General features: G+C 37.3%; 1 protein-coding gene across 1 annotated transcript in view; it reads right to left on the minus strand.

Moving 5' to 3' along the window:
* LOC140954063 (DNA repair and recombination protein RAD54-like) overlaps window positions 1-15,208 on the minus strand; it is a 33,519-nt gene extending 18,311 nt beyond the window's left edge. The window contains exons 1-16 of the mRNA XM_073403466.1: window positions 15,092-15,208; window positions 14,853-14,936; window positions 12,743-12,841; window positions 11,569-11,629; window positions 9,199-9,334; window positions 8,595-8,614; window positions 8,271-8,320; window positions 6,723-6,800; window positions 6,345-6,392; window positions 5,543-5,558; window positions 5,317-5,369; window positions 4,607-4,700; window positions 3,750-3,874; window positions 2,577-2,658; window positions 1,819-1,887; window positions 114-220 (exon numbers count right to left, since the gene is read on the minus strand). Coding sequence (XP_073259567.1) covers window positions 114-220; window positions 1,819-1,887; window positions 2,577-2,658; window positions 3,750-3,874; window positions 4,607-4,700; window positions 5,317-5,369; window positions 5,543-5,558; window positions 6,345-6,392; window positions 6,723-6,800; window positions 8,271-8,320; window positions 8,595-8,614; window positions 9,199-9,334; window positions 11,569-11,629; window positions 12,743-12,841; window positions 14,853-14,936; window positions 15,092-15,094 — 1,125 coding nt within the window. The 5' untranslated portion in view covers window positions 15,095-15,208. The remainder of the gene's footprint in view (window positions 1-113; window positions 221-1,818; window positions 1,888-2,576; window positions 2,659-3,749; window positions 3,875-4,606; window positions 4,701-5,316; window positions 5,370-5,542; window positions 5,559-6,344; window positions 6,393-6,722; window positions 6,801-8,270; window positions 8,321-8,594; window positions 8,615-9,198; window positions 9,335-11,568; window positions 11,630-12,742; window positions 12,842-14,852; window positions 14,937-15,091) is intronic.
* Window positions 15,209-17,198: the final 1,990 nt, after the last annotated feature.

The raw sequence follows: 17,198 nt of genomic DNA on the forward strand, positions 1-17,198 counted from the left end.
CACTGGTTTATGACTGTTTGGTTTGGCAAATGGAAAGCACTCTTAAATTCAGAAGGGGCTGCAAAGGGAGACGCATAATCTTAAAACTTTCAGCCACGATGTAACAACGCTACCTCTGCCAATTTTTCAGCTCCTTTCTTATGATCTGCATCAGAAGCATCAGCATCTCTCCCTCTTAAAATGGGAGTTTCAAATTTTTTCTTGAACTCAGAAACAGTCCCTGCAAGTAATATAATGCAAGTCCCACATTCACACATTTGTGGTTAGAAAGAAAGGGCTCTATCGCACATGTAAACTTAGATTGCACCTCACATTTTACGTGATCAGATGAGTAAAATAAGCTGACTCTACAAACAAAACGAAATGACAACTAATACAGTACTTTAAAACTAACCAACGGGTAATTAAGGCTTGGAGTACGTACTGCAAGGTGACTGATAAGATAAATTGACCAACGAAGAGTTTATTGTATACTAGCTGTGAAGGCTTCCTGGACGTGTAAGCATTTTCGGTTTCTTTCCTCCTTGTGTATTCGACAATGTTGACTCAAATTAAAACATCTATTGTCAAGTCTTTCGGATTGTAAAGTCGACAAATTTTGGGGGGAAAATCTTTAGCATTTCCAGTTTTTGGCATGTTGGATACTGGAATCTAATGACAAGTGTCCATTAAATACAGGTTTGTACCAAAAAAAAAAACAAAACAAAACAAAACAAAACAAAACAAAAAAACTAATAAAAATGACCATTGCATCTAATTTTCAGGTGTCCGCTTTATAAAGGTTTCATTCACAGTAAATAAGGGAGATAAATTTGGGGAGTTTGGCTACTGTTCGCTTAACACAGGTTTCACTACGTCGAACTTAGGACGGGTCGAACCAATCAACTGAATAGATCAGTAATAAATTTTCATCCGAACGAGGTTAAATACAAATTTTCATATATATATTTTTAATTTATTAGTTCAACAACAACAACAACGACAAATTTTATTGAAAATTGGAAAATAACTAATTACATTACTTTCCCACCCGCGAATAGCTTAGAAACTAATCGAGGCGGGGGGAGCTGAAGACGTATTACAAAACAAGAATTATATATAGATGGACTAAATAACAGTGAAGACACTACTATACAGTAAATAGAATTTAAACTAACATAAAACAAGGCAAGTATATAACGATTACGAAGACAGGCTAACCTAAGTTTAGTTCGTCGCATGTGAAGATCGACGTTTGTCCCAGAGACGATCTTCATACGTTCTATCCGTCTGAAACACACGAATACAAAGTGTTGGACGATCCAAACTCATTGTTGTTGATGATAGGACTAGTACCGAGAACGTATTAGTCAGGTCACGCGTTCTCAATCTCTCCGGGTTTCTCGCTAAATTTCTAGTAAATCTTTTAAATATTTCTCAACTATGACCGGAACTGAGAAACTAAGGAAAGAAAACCAAGCGTTACGAAAAGAAATTCAAGATCTAAAGAATCAATTGAAGAAAATCACTGACGACATGTTATCTAGTCTTCATCCATATTACGATTTTTATTTCATTTTTTGTAAACCATAAACTTTCCTTAGTTTGCCTTGATCTTAATTTCATATTTTGCACGCATTGTTCCGCCTCGAATAGCCTTGCTAGCTTTGGGCAATGCTTCTGTCATATTACCTGTTTATTAATGAAGTTTATCGTTGCTGTTGTTGCTGTTGTTCAGACGAACTTAACTGAGCAAGACGTCGAACTTTTCATGGACTTAACTCACAAAGTTTGGTTCGTCTCTCGAAAAGTTCGACGTTTGGCCTAGGCTTAACGTACCTAAAATTCCACCATTCACAAAATGAACCAGACTAAAGTATTCCAGCAAGTCATTCTGAATCGGAGTACCTGCACAATAGAGCAATAGGTTTATTTAGAAGTAAAAAAGGTCCAGCTAATAGCGAGGGGTGGGGGGAGGGTGGGGAGACACACCGCTGGATGGTAAATGAGGAGCTATTCACATGATACCGGTATGACTTTCGTTCCCGTACTATTCAATCCGGAATGAGTTCTTTCCAGTTTTCATTCCGAATAAAAATCTCGTTCTGTTACGAAATTTCATTCTAAAAACGAACTTCGTTGCGGATTAAAAATCGCAAATCATGTAGCCTGGGGCGAGTGGTGCATGCGCATCTAATCTGGCGCGAAAACTACGCAAGCGAGGACACCCTAGACAGAGCCGTTCGATTTAATCATGTTAACGCAGTACGAACTTCAGCTTGGAACGAAACTTGTACCGGAAAGAAAGTCATTCAGGTAACATATTAACATTCGCTAAGTAAAAGCGGGAAAGAGTGGGTACGGCGTTGGGGAAGATGACTGATGAAGAAGGAGAAACAAAAGGAAAAATTGAAGACGGATCAGGACTAAAGAACGGTTCGAAGGACAAAGAGAAGGAGGAGTGACTAGGAAAAGATTATGATCGGAAGAAGAAGGAGGAAGACATGTAAGAAGAGAACAAAGGTAAAAGAAGTCGTAACGGAAAATACGTGGTAAGAGGAAGAAGTAGAAATGTTCATTCTCTCATCCAGACCAACCTGATAACAGCACTCTTCTTGTAGTCTTCAGTTTATCGAGGGCTAAATAGGTTTGGCTTTCTAAATTTTTCAGTCTGTGACCCTACAGAGGGACAAAAACCGATCAAGAATAATTCACCACACTCGGGCCCGTTTCAAACGTTGTGCTACTGCCGTGCCGAACTAAATTGATCGAATTAAACTCGACTTTAGCACGGTAGTAGCGCGAAGTTTGAAACCAAGTCATGCTACCGCCACGCTTTGCCCTGCTACAAGGCAGTAGCTCGACTTGGTTTCAAGCGTCGCGCTACTGCCCTGCCGAACTTAATTCATAAATTATAAAGACATTAGAATACATTTAAAAGTCTGCTAAACCGTTTCTTTATTTTTGCGTTTTGTTTTCGGCAAAAGCCGTTCTATTAGACTGAATTAAATTCTACGTCTGAAACCAAGTCGTGTTAGTGTCGTGCTGCAGTCGAGCTACAGTCGAGCCAGCTTAGCTTGGCAGTAGCACGATGTTTAAAACAGGTCTCACACACAACCACACATAAGAAATATATACAGTCGAACTTCCCGTAAATGACCACCAGAAATAGGAAGAGTTAGCGGTCGCTTACTGGAGAAAGTCGCTTACAGTGAGTCGGACTGTAGAACGTGTTTTCAGGAGGAGAACTCCTTCTCCTTTTTGGAGTGAATGTATAACAAGTACATGCAATTTTTGGGTTACAATGTAAATCCATGTTGTTTTCAAAAGTTCGTCTCATTGATATTGTAAGTAGCGTCGTGTATACACCAGCACAAAGATCAGGCCCCGGTTATTCAAAAGATGGATAGCGCTATCCACCTTTTGAACAACTGGGCCCAGACCATTATATCAGGTAATCGCTAAGAAGAGGCTAAAAAAAGGAAAATTCTAAAACTGTAATCCCTTAAAAGTTGTAGCGGTCGCTTATGAGAGGTGGTCATTTACGAAACTAAAGGTTCAACTGTAAAGCTTTGACAGGGGAAATTTTCGTTTTTTGGATATTAAGTGCATGGCCGCTTATTGGAAGGTGGTCGCACATGGAGGTTGGAGTGTAAATAAATAAATAAATAAATAAACAAACAAACAGCAGAAACTCATAAGGGGTTAACCCCTTATGAGTTTCTGTAAACAGGAAATAAACAAATAACATTCCTGCAAACTCGTCCCACCTCGTCACAGATGACCAATCCTACAGGTCCAGTGTGTAGCACGGACGCATGAAGACGAAAGGTTTCATACGAGATTATTAAAACTGGATAAGTTGTACGTCTTTCTTGCTGAGACATAAACATTCCTAAGATTTAGAAAAAACACCACAGTGACTGATGGAAGGAAGAGCACGGAAAAACAAGGAAAGAACAAAAAATGTGATTGACACATCAAGCATTTTATTTACAGTATATATATTTATTAATTATCTTTTCAGTAAATCACAGGTAAAACTAAACTCATAATATAATTTAAACAATGTTTAACATAAAATAGGCAATAGACCAATATTGTGACAGATTAAAATTCATACTTAGCTCCGAGGCTTGGGGGAATAAAACAAAAGAAGTGCATTGTTCATTGCTAAGCCTCAAGATGATTTCTTTAGTGTTATTCCCCCAAGCAGCCAAGTATGAATAATTCATATTGAAATTGGTCTATTGACAAGTCTGGCTGTCCAGGAGAGACGCTCATTTGTTGAAGACTTCAGCGTGCAAAGGGAGTAGGATCCAATAGCCCGGGGCTAGTGATTTCTATTCTTAACTTGCCCGTATGGGCAAATGAAGTTTCTTTTGGGTGGGCGGGTGGTGGGGGATTCAGATCACAGAACAAACTGTAACCAACGTTCATCAAATATTTTTTTCGGGCTAAAGTTGAAATGACTTTGGGCTAGTACATGTTAGCCTGAATGACAAGCTGTAAAACTGACTTTCTTTGTACCCTGGACTTGATGCAGAAACCTACGATAGTCAAAGCTGCCAAGGAGAAGTAACAACCTTCTATAAGTAATTCTAAAAGGTCATGTCATGTAACATACCAAGTTTTTTGTCAATTTCATCTTTTGATCCAGAGTCAATGGCCAAGGCAGAGATTCGCCCAGAAAGCCATTTGTGCAGTTCATTATGCCAGTTCTAAATGAGGTTACATAAAACAAACAATAACAACAACAATAAAGCCTTGAAGTGAAAGATCAGTAAACTATGTACCAAACAGTGTTCTCCTCATCAGGTGGTAACCAGTAAAATTTACCGCCAGAGTCAACACTTCTTACCGCCTGCAAGGGCTTAAAGGTTTACTAAAATTAAATAAGTAGTTTTAAAAAATACACAAGTTGTGATCCGATCTGATCAAGGAAATGAATGAATACAAGGAAAAGTACTAAAGTATACACAGCTTTTCTTTTTATGGGCAGCCTACTTTGGAAAGAGAACATTGAAGACAGAGTAAAATTATTGGAATCAAACGTTTTAAATAGCCGTCTAAAGATAACAACAGCCGATTTGCGTAAAATAGGTCGTAAAATGAGGGAATGGCGTTTCAAAGAACTTAGCTCCTACTCGGGTGGGGCCATGTCCCTTACTCCACTACCCCCACCCTACCCCCTACTTCCTTCCCCCCCCCACTTCCCCGCCAGAAAAGTGCACCTCTAGGGCATAATTTTTGTCTTACTGGCCATGATTGGTCCCTAAAATTTAGGGAGAACACCGCCAAATCCAGTAACTATGTGACTTACAGCAGTAACTTTACCTTAACAAGACTTGAAGGTGCAACAATAATCACTTTGTTTGTTATTGGCTGCCCTGAAAGGAAGAAATCAATAACATTGAATATTAAGTAGTGGTGTGCTGCTCATCGATTTTAATTGATCATTGATCCAAAACCTTAAGTGACGTGATAATCCATAATGATTTCCTTGTGGTTTATCGTGTGCTCATGTTGAAAAGTACATGTAATTATGCACTAGTTTTCTTACCATTTGGTCCTTGTTTCTGTAAATAAATAAATAAATAAATGAATGAATGAAAATTGAATATCTCATTAAAACCCATAAGGAGGAAAAAATAAACAGTAGTATTCAGGACTTGAATTTAATTCCTCTACAAAAGTGTTACTTCACTCTGTAAGATTTTTCCCTAAAAACAAAAGACCAGTAAATTCAATTGTCCGTTTTTATTATTTATTTATTTTTATTTTTACTGGTTTATTTTTGTTCTTGTCTCGAGAGGTTGAAGGTCTCTCAAAATAGGCATCTTAAAACAAAACTCTGAAACAGCTGGTGCTCTGTGCTTGCTAAGAAAGCAAACTCACGCTGCTAAAATGGACATAAGTTTCACATAATACCAGTAGCTAGTGCCTCACTTGAATTAAGAGAGTGCCCCATCTGCGCCCCCCCCTCCCCAGGGAGCTTATTCAATTCAAACATGTTTGAGGGGAGGGCTTAAAAGAGAGGGGGTGCCTTTCAAATGTTAACAAAGGTAATGTTATCAGTTCACCATAAAGGACAAGAACACAAAGTGGAAAGGGTCAAGTAGATTGAAGTTGAAAGCCATGCAACCAAAGACAAAAACCATATCTGAACTTCCAGTGCATGAATTATGAGAAGAGGAATAATACGAAGGGAGAGAGAGAGGAAAGGGGGGGGGGGGTGGGGCTTAAAAAGAGAGGGCAGTTATTAAAGAGAGGGGACGCTTAATACAGGATGTGTGTTAACCAGAATAAACCGAATAAAAGTGATCTATAAAATCAACCAAGCGTATTTAATTCATAATTCTTACCAGTAGAGTCCATATCAATGTGATACACTGCAAGGTTTTACCTAATCCCTGAAATGTTACAATGAAAATTATTATTATTGTTAATTTTGAAAAAGTATTCATGACAATTCACAGCAACAAACCACTGAAAATTTTATCCTAAGAAAATCACTGCATGAAAACAAACCTTTTAGACATGACAATAAAAAAAATAACAATCAACGGAAACAACAATGCGAATTGGTAGAACCATAATAGGAAAAGAAAAAGAAACTACTATGAGAATATGCATGTTGACCAGGGGCTGAGGCTTGAAGGATTAATAAACAAATTAATTGTATTATTTATTTATCTAATTAAAATGTTCAAATTTAATGGAAACATGGCTAGAAATCTTACCATTTCATCTGCCATGATGCAACCATAGCTGCCTTCGATTCTCTCACCAGTGACACAGTCATACAGAAATTTCACACCCTAAAGTAAAAGAGTGTGTCAGAGATCATTGAACCACACTATCTGACAATGTTTAACAAACAGATTCCATTTTGTTGTGTGTCTGTTCAGTAATAGATTGCAGATGTCGTCAAAATGTGGTAAAAACTAGACGCTGCACATAAGCCGCAGGCAAGTGTGTCACTGATGTTTTTATCATTATTTTGACGTCCTCTGTGATTCAGCCCCATTAGTGAACAGACCCATGTGAGCAACACGGAATCTTTTTGTTTTATACAAATATTCACAGTAAAGAAAAAAAAACAGACAAACCTGCTGTGTACTGTTTGGCTGTTTGAGAATTTGTGCCAGTTTAGGCATTTCCAAGCCACAAAATAACAATAATTTTTTTCATCTCTATTTATTCTTTTTTCCTTTATCCTACTAGATAGTTTCTTTCCAAAGTGTTTAAAGGGCTTCACTTGCTTAAAGCAGAATAATAATTGCAAAAACACTTTTCAAAAGTACAAGAGTTTTAAAGCCATGACACAAGATGCCAACTTTTGTGAATTTTTTTTTAGTTTAGACAATTCTAAAAGCCAAAATCTCTTCCTGTCTCAGTGTCTCAGTTTCTGTTTTCTTGCAAAACAGCCCCCGCTAAACATTTCTCATTTATTTTAAAGGCCTTCACTTGCACTTCAGATTTTCAAAACCATGTGCCATGTTGGACGAAACAAAGAAACTGATTCTACTGTGATGTCATCCATGTGTCTGCATGTACATGTACTGACCACAAATAGATCATGGGCAATAACCAATCATAGCATGCATACACCGTAATGTTCACCACATTGTATTTTTATATATTTATTCCTTAAGTGCACATTGGATATGAGATGGTAGATACCTAATGAGGCTCATAGCGCCAAGTTGGCTATAATCGTCTCATATCCAATAAACGCAAGCGGAATTATTGTTTTATTAAATAGGTCCACAAAATATCCAAAATTCTTCCTGACTTTATAAACTTAAAACAACTGATTTTCAGCTTGTTTTAAATTTTGAGTAGATGACTGTGTACAGTTACCATATTTGGAGAGCATAGTATAAAGGCTTATATACCATGATGGCTAAGCCAATCAGAGCTCTAGAATTGAATTATCCAATGATTCAGTGTTTAAAAATCAATACACCGTACTGCTCAGGTGCTATCGGTCATATTTAGAGCTGTCATTAAGGCCCATAACCTGTAACAACTGTTATTTTTATACATCTGAGCCCACTTGATGTTATGTGTGGCCAAAAGGGAAGGCTAAAGGTAGGGCCCTATAAATTTTTGTAAAATGTTATAGGTGAATCTTCATTTGCTACAGCTGTATGGCTTCAAAATGTAATGAGAGCCCTGATATTCTTAAAAATTAAAAACTTTTGGAATAGTTAGAGGTACAACAAAGTTGGAAAACATTAACACTTCTATACAGTAAAATATAAAAACTTTTCAAACATAATCACCTCTCTCTGGTGAGGGCGAAGAATTTTACCAAGTACAGGATCAACAACAACTGTTAAAAAAGAAACACAAAAAAACAAGAAGTTGTGATAATCTTATAAATTAAACCACAACGTACGTTGTATGCCCAAAAATGGTTGTTTACAAAACTAAATGTTTTGAGCACAATTAGTTTAAATATCGTTTTTAGCTGTACAAAATTCACTGCCATACATGTATGTTACATAAAATGTAAGCATACATCTCTAAAATATGGTTGTGACCTTTATAAGAGTGCTCAATGACTAACAAAACAACAGTGACTTTATTAAATGTTTGCATCTTACCATGAACTTCTTGGCTCTCTCTTTATAACAAATGCACAGTCATGATCAGAATAAAAGAGGAACAAAATTTAGTAAATTATTTCTAACGAACAGAATTAAATCCAAAATTGTCAAAATGTTGCTCACGCAGCCATTCTAACAAAACAACAGCCATACTGCCAACTAGATTTTTTCCCCAAATCTGTTGACTGTTTCACAGTTCTAAATCCTACTACTTCTAACTTAAAGTCTAGATATTATGCATGTATTAAATGTATCGCACTAAAGACCGGCCTATTCTACTTTCGTCATAATGTCAGATGACTGAATCAATTTCCAAACTTACTTGTAATGCAAAATAAGTACAGTGTAGACTAGATCTATACATAATGGCAAATACACTTTTCCATTAATTTTTCAACAAAAGTTTAACATTTGAAAAATAGATTCTGGTCTAAAAAGGTCTCAGATTTTTTAGTATAATTGTACCTTTTGAGACCCTTCAGGAACTAGTAGCTACATGTAGCTGAGAACTTTTGAGACAAGAATTTATTTTTCAATTTTTTTATTCTAAGGTTGAGAATGAGCATTCATATGTTTAATATTGTTTGGACGTGGAACTTACAAAGCAGCTGTGAGCTTTTCATGAGCAGTAAGTTCAGGAGGGGAGTAAAGAACCAATGCATTTTCTTCATAAGGATCATGAAGAGCTCTACGAGGACCTTTTCTCTTTATTCCAAGACCTCTTGAATAGGTGCATCCTAAACAACAGTGAAATACATTGTATCAGGGCCAGAGTGCTGTCACTTAGATTTCATGTTGGAAAAATTTAGTAGACAGGAAATTAAACAGCTCTGTACATGAAAGTGTAGGGTGTTCTTTTGGTTATACCATACAAGTTTGATAAGTGCCCATATTTAAAACGCATCCTCGCCCGCAATAAGCAGCACCCCTAGGTAAAAAAGGCCTCTCCCTCCCCTTCCCTTTCTTAAATATAGTCGACTCCCGATAATTCGAAATAAGGGAAATACAAAAAAAGTTTGAGTTATTGGGAGTTTGAGTTATGGAGGGTAAAATTATTTATAAAATAACTAAGATAGTACGTGCGCTCTGATTGGCCGAGAGGAGTGTTTGCATGAGAGTATGTAAACATGGTTGTCGCGTCAAGTTGTTTGGCTTTTCATGTGCTAATCACGCGAGCACGAATTTGAAAAAGTTTTCCAGTTCAAAACTCAACAAGTTTACTTTATTTACCCATTCCTTTGTTAGCTGAAACTAGGAAAATCGTTACAAAGGTGTGTCAATTTTTCTTCACTTATCCTGACATTTTAAGCGAGAAAAATTCGTACTTTGCAAAGCATCTTTTTGCAAAACAAGAACTGATTATGCGTGCAAGACTTCGTGGACAAGATTTTGCGACTGGTAAGAATTTCTCTTTTAATCAGTGGCATACAAAGAGTTTTGCCTTTTTTTCACAGGAAATTTATTTTATAAAAGCAATAGAAAACTTTTTTCCTGTGTTTGCATAGCCTGATATAAACACTCGAGGCATTGGGAGAATTCTCGACAGTTATGCAAACCCTCAACTTTGTCTCGGGTTTGCATAACTGTCTCGAATTCTCCCAGCCCCTGTCGTGTTTATATCAGGCTATGCAAACACGGAAAACATTTTCTATTGCTTAAGTGGAAAATGATCATCTGAAGGGAACTGAGTTAACAGAAGGTTCAAGTTAAAGAGGGTCGAGTTACCAGGAGTTGACTGTAGTATGTAGGGATGCAAGAGGAATGCAAAGATCCACATATCATTGATGAGGATGATCTCAAGTTAAGGATGATACATGTAATAAAATCGATGTAAACATAAATGTAAAGTGATTCATAAGACTAGTGATTAAAGTGTATGGAAGCTATGGCCGGCTCACTTTATTACCAATACTACTATTTTAACAAACAAATGACTATTTACTTAATAGCTTTACATTTGTTGAACAATATTACCATTCTTTATTTATATTAATAAATTTTATTATTATTAAAGTTTAAAAAATTAAGCGCAGTTGAGTTAGCAGCAAATATTGCACTGGAAACTGTAGCAAAATTGCTGGCTGTTAGCATATTGACTGGACTGTTAGTGTTTCTTTCTTCCTTTTTGTTTAAATTTTCCCCATCCATTTAACGGAAATTGCACAATCCATTTTGGAACTTTGGTCTACCATTTAACACTTATGCAAACTGTTTAAATTTCCCATTCACTATTTGTTTACAATCCCCTTATTTTGACCTGTTTAATGGTAAATTAGTGTTAGTGTATGAAATCCAGTGCCCAGTCACATTTACAAATTTAAATATAAATCTGAATTTTTGTCTTTCCTTGACTTTGGCCACTTCAAAGAATTAAAGAGTTTTAAGAAGCTCATATTGTTATTATTTATTTATTTATCTATTACTATCATTATTATTATTATAATCATTATTATTTATCATCATCATCATCATCATCCTGAGATTCTAGGATCAGGGAATCATACACGTAATTGCAGGAATTACAATAAGCACAAAAATGCTCCACTCAAGGACTCAGAAGCTGAAGTGAAGTGTAAAGAAAATATTCAACAATTACTGGATGAGATTTTGTGATATCCGAAATAATCAAGGTCGAGGTAAGTGTTATCAGCCTAGCCAAAGACAGAGGTTGATAACACCTACCAAGGCCTTGATTATTTAGGATATCACAAAAACCGAATCTAATAATTATTGTTTTATTGCACACTGTTTTGACAAAAATAAAGAGAAACACAGCATTACAAGGTTCTTATTGGAAATCATACATTGCGTGCGCAACCTACAGATCAGTCAGTTTTCTGCTAGCAGATAACTATAATTAATAAAGTAATCTGTGGGTTGCACTGATTTCCAAAATTAGCTGTAGGCTCTTAGCCAATGAGTAGACAGATAGTAAGTAGAATGGATAATAATAAGAGTAATTAGGACTTGCCTTGATAGTTTGGCAAAGGAACTTTGAAGGGCTTAGCAAGAATCTTGCGAATAAGTGCTTCCTGTTTTAAAAAACAAAACAATTCATATCATTATTTTTTCTGCAAGATTTTTTTTAACATGTCTGAGATTTTCACATGATTTTACGCTTACACTGTCAGACATTTTATGAATTCCAGCTTCAAAAATATTGAAAAAATACGAAACACATACAGTAGCAGTATACAATACACGTAAGTTACATTGTAAGGATTAATTTCACAGATGTTATTAATTGTGCCCTCAAAAAAATACTTTTACCTTTGCAATTGTATAAAATGTAAGAGAGAGACTCTGCATCATACAGTGTACAATGGTAATTGAACTGAGTGGAGTGCAATCTGGTCTGAAATCATATGCGTGACTTTAAAATCGGATGAGCACACAGTGTGAGTTCGATTTGAAATCTACCACTATGATTTCAGACCAAACTAATTGTACACCACAAAGTTTAAATACCACTTTAATACAGCCACTTTGAAATCACAGAATTCAGTCAGTATATCAATATTTATTTGACCAAGTAGCTCGTTTGTTGAAAAGCAGAAACAAAAAGGCTTTCACATCTCATTGTGTACCCAAAACAGAAATGAGGCAATACAGAGCGAAAATGGTGCAATTTAATCAGAAATGGTGTCAGTTTAGAAAATGAACGACACAATTTAGAACAAAAAAAAGTGTTATCCGGGAATAAATCACACTGCTGAAAGCCAATCAGATTGCAGGGATCACCAGTGACTTCAAAATGGATTATAATAAATCTGTAAATCTAATAATAATAATGGCAGACGACAGACTGTATCAAACATACAGCTGTAGCCTGAGAAAACTGCCAACATTTCACAATGTCCACCACTACTGGTTTCCCATGAAATGACATCTAAGAGACTCCAGAACTGATGATGCATCACTTCCCAGATCATTACCCAGATCAGGGTAATGCTTCTGATTGGCTAAATTTGCTTCATCCAATCAGGAGCACTATCCAGATCTGGGTAGTGATGCATCATTGGTATGGAATTTCTGCACTCTTTTCCCACCCAGTGGTGGTGTCGCAAAATGCCGGCTGTTTTCTCGGCCTATTTTAAATGAAGAATACAAATGTACATAAAGAAATAATGCACATATTTATTTACATGGGCTGAGAGGTTAAATGAGCCACAGTTGTCTTGTGTTGATAGTGGAGCCAAAACTGGTCTGTCAGGCACATCTTCAGCTGGATCACATTTGAGCTTCTGAACCAAAATCAAAACCACAAGGAACATACAGTATTATTAAAAAGGTGTAAATTCTCCCTTATTCAAAAGTACATAATATTTTAATTATTAAATAATTAAAATATTATGTATTTTTCTACACAGGTGTGCTGTTTGACAAGGAAAAAACATGAACTTCCACACCAAGCTGAATAATAGAGCACTTGTACATACACCTTAAATTTCCAAATTATTTTGTCACAACAACACTTCTTATGCATTTGTCATCACCTTGACAAGGGCTAGGCAGATATCAGTTTTCTTGTATGCAAAACTTTGACAAAATATCACTTCTAAACATCTGGGTGAAAATTGGTTAGAACGTGTAAAACATACCAGTACCAGTACTGGTATATTCAATCTCTTTTCAATCTCTTTTCACCATTACAAACTAAACACTAAATTCTAAATGTGTTTATAGCCATGAATAATTTGCAATGACTTTATACAATCACTGATGTCTGAAGGACAAATGTTAATGATGGTATATAATCTACACTAAAAGCTGTTTTCCAAATTTGTCAATTGAGAGATCAGTCTAGCTCACTATAAATCATTTCTTGACTTGACACTGTGGTTTTGAAACTCAAAACTTGATCCTCGATATTAGAGATTTGATTCTCAAAAGTTTTAAGAATAGAGTCTCAAGAATCAAGACTTTCAAGTGACTCAGAACTTAATTTTGAGTGGTGTACTCTAAATCTGAATTTGGTCAACCCCAGCTGACTATGAAGAATTAGCTGAGGGATAACAGGCAATTAGAAAGAGGGAAATAATATTATTTTGCATGAACAATAAAGCAGGGTGCAAAGAAAGTCAGTTTCACAGCCTGCCATTTGGGCAAGCTGTAGCTAGCCCCCAAACCCTTTTTGATTAGCAGGATTGATTAGTCCTTCTGTAATTTGAATTTCTCCAAAAAACAGCACCTGGCCGTCGGGCAAGTTAAGAACGAAAATCACTAGCCTGATAGCAAAATCCACTAGCCCCGGGCTATCGGATACGACTTTCTTTGCATGCTGTAAAGGCATGCTTTTTGGAAATGACACAGAAGTAAGTGGTATTTTCCATTTTACCACAAAATTCCTGAAATTTCAGTTGCTGTAAAGTTTTCTGTTAAGAAAATTTCAGAAATACACGTAAGCAGAAACTAAAAGTAATACTCTTTTCCCATTGGAAAGTTTTCTGATAGAGATGCATGTTCCATTTTTTCTCAAGGACTCACCAGTTCCAGGCTCTGCACTGCTGTTAGCCTACAAATGTAAAGCTACAGTGTATGTGCAAATGGACACAACATTGTTGGATGTTATATGTTGGGTTTGTTAAGTTGCACACCCTGTTGCCTGTTGTTGCGCAAAAGTTTGAAGCTGGTCATTGTTGCAAGTTGTTTGATCCGTTTGCATGAAGCTTAAGAAAGCGGATAACAGTTGGCAACCCTAACACCAGTTTTCCAGGAAATGGCATCTAATAAACAAGTGCAGGAATTCCAAACTGATGCATGTCACTGCCAGATCTAGGTAGTGCTTCTGATTGATCATGCTGCATGGGAATCAGAAGCACTACCCCGATCTGGACCTTAGTATCAAATTTCTGCGCTCGTTTCTCAGACGTCATTTTACAGGAAACCAGAGGTGGCGTTACAAAATGTCGGCTGTTACCTCAGGCTCCACTGTTGTCATTTTCATAAAAACCCTGACTTATGTCAAATGGTACACGTTCCTCACACATGAAGGACATTGCAATCCAAATTTCCAGATTCTTTTGGTAAATGGCTCTCGGTAGAACAAGAAGGACAAAAATTTCGTCAAGTATGAAAAGATTATATTAACCTAAAGCATGCCCCACAGCATAAAGCACGAGTTGTTGTCACGTTTCTGCTGTACCACTTTCACTGACTTTGCAAATCAATTTTGTAAATAATTTTCATTATCATACAAGCTTATTTATTAAACCATAAAGTAAGCTTTTCAAATAAAGTACGGCACATTTTCACCTGTTTCCGTTTGTGCTGAGTCTGTTCTTCTTCCTCGAAGCCTTGCTTTCTTTTGAGAAGTTGGCTCGGAGCAAGAGATCTCCTCTACAATTAAAACAACAACAGTCATTTCTGACGTGAATTTACACTTGAAGCGTCTCAAGAGAGCACAACAAGTATTAAGGTACTAGAAGTCGATTTCGCAATTTAAAGAACCGCCAGAAGGTAAACGAAAAGCAGGAAGTTTTTGGGAAGCTTACCATTGCTCTAATTAACTGAAAGTGAACTATTCTTCATCATTGAAAGCCGAATAAACCAGGACAAAGGACATTAACACTGCTTCAAAAACGGCGCCATATTTGCGCGCAAAATTTGCATTTCTTTTGGCACCAGTCTTCTTGTTGGTCTTGTTCGCGGTCAATTCCTAAAGCACAGGAAGCCCAGACTAAGCCCTGGGCCGGGTTGTTCAAACCTGGGTTAAGGATAATCCCGGGTTAGTGTGAAATTTGAAATCAAACAAGAAAGATTTAAAGTGAATCGAGTTTATTTTATTTTATTTTATTTTTGAGTACGATTTGATGATTCGTTGCTCCAAAAAGAATGGAGAAAAATATCAGACAAAAAACAGAAAACCCAGGTTAAAATTTAAATGTGCGTTTACACTATATAGTGGAAATGCACTTAGCCACTCTAACTCAAATAATCCCCCCCCCAATTTTTTCTTTGTTTGTTTGTTTGTTTGTTTGTTTTTTAAATAAAACATAGGTACTGTGTTCGAACCCCGACGGTTCGAGCGAACAGGGTTCGAAAATAAGTAGCACAGGCCGATTAACGTAGTTTGTACCTATTCCACTTTAGTTTCATTACCATTCCAAGCTATTAGAATTATGATAGTGTACTACGGAGGTCAGGGAATTAAGGGGGAGGCTGGAACACGTTCGTTGGTTGATCGCCTACAAAGTTTCCAGTGCGAACTGATTGTGCCTCTTTGCGGTTTCGATTTCCAGCTGTTCAGTGACATGGTTTGAGTGCGGACTCCTGTTTGCCCTCCTTTTGCTCCCAAACTACGAACGGCTGGTTATCGTGTCTACGGTTTCTGGACTTAGTTTCCAGAGTGGAAATAGAAATTCTGTGGCCGTGGGAGCCCCAAATCTTGTTCTCTTGTGATTCCATGGGGACTCCCATATAGAAGGACACCGCTTCCCGCTCGTAAACCTTTCATTGCACAAGGATTGAATACACAGCCGAAGCTCCAGCCGTCATTTAACAAAACAATCCTGCTTAGATCCTACTTTTTTCTGGCCGGTTTTTCTTGTCCGGTTAACAATTTGAAATTGCTTACCAGGAGCCTGACTACACACATCGGAATGGCGGTCACATCAGAAATAACGAGAAATTTTTTTCACTCGACTGATTCATTCAAGTTTACCATACATTTTGTTCTCATAAGGTTGCCATGCACCCAAAAAAGAAAAAAACTGACTGATCGCTCCTGTTTAAACGATAATTATCTCATCAACCGCGCTCCCAGTCGTCTCTCCCATTTCGTCCCTAAAGAGCTAGCCTGCGTAGCTGGCGGTAATGTTGAGTCGGCGCGATTACTGAGTTTTGGCGGTGGAGCCGCGATCAAAAAAAGGGAGTGGGAACGAGGGGTATTTCTCGTGGCTTCTCCTCTCGTAGCGGCTCCGCCACCAAATCTCACTCGACTAGTACACAATACCGCCAGCTACGCAAGCTACTAAGGAGCGGGTAGGAGAGTTGCCAAAAGAACGTGTGCTGGGGAGGCTAGTAGGAGAGAACCCTGGGAACGAGGTTGATTATCGCTTTAAACTCGTAATCCAATAATAGTGAACTTACGCAACAGGCCAGGAGAGTAAAGAAGACGGCAAACCTTGTGTGACACGCGTGACAATAATTTTGTTTGAAAAAAATTTGCCTAAAACTTCATCTTCCTTTAATAGCCTGCGAACGGCAGACGTATTTCCGGTCGTCGCTTCTCTCCCTCCGAAAATTTACATCTTCCTTGAAACAGATCTTTTTTGTAAAAGACAAAAACACATTGATATTTAGTGAAGAGCAAGTAAAAGTCCTTTTACGTTTGTTAAACACAAGCGTTTTGCCGTCCTCCTCTTTCTGCCGTCCTGTTGCGTAAAATCACTAATAAAAGCCTGACACGACTTCACCTAGCCTGTTCCAGGCTTTCAAATGGTTGGCCGGGAGGCGAAAAATTAGGGCGCGGGCGAAAAATTGACGAGGGAAAAAACGGGGCGGGAAAAGGGAGTCTACCCTCGTTTTTTTGTTTTGTTTTGTTTTTTTTTGCGCTCGCCGCGTACCATTTAACTTGCTCCCCACTATCTAAACGCCCGC

This window comes from Porites lutea, chromosome 12 (assembly GCF_958299795.1).
Source record: "Porites lutea chromosome 12, jaPorLute2.1, whole genome shotgun sequence".
Lineage (NCBI taxonomy): Eukaryota > Metazoa > Cnidaria > Anthozoa > Scleractinia > Poritidae > Porites > Porites lutea.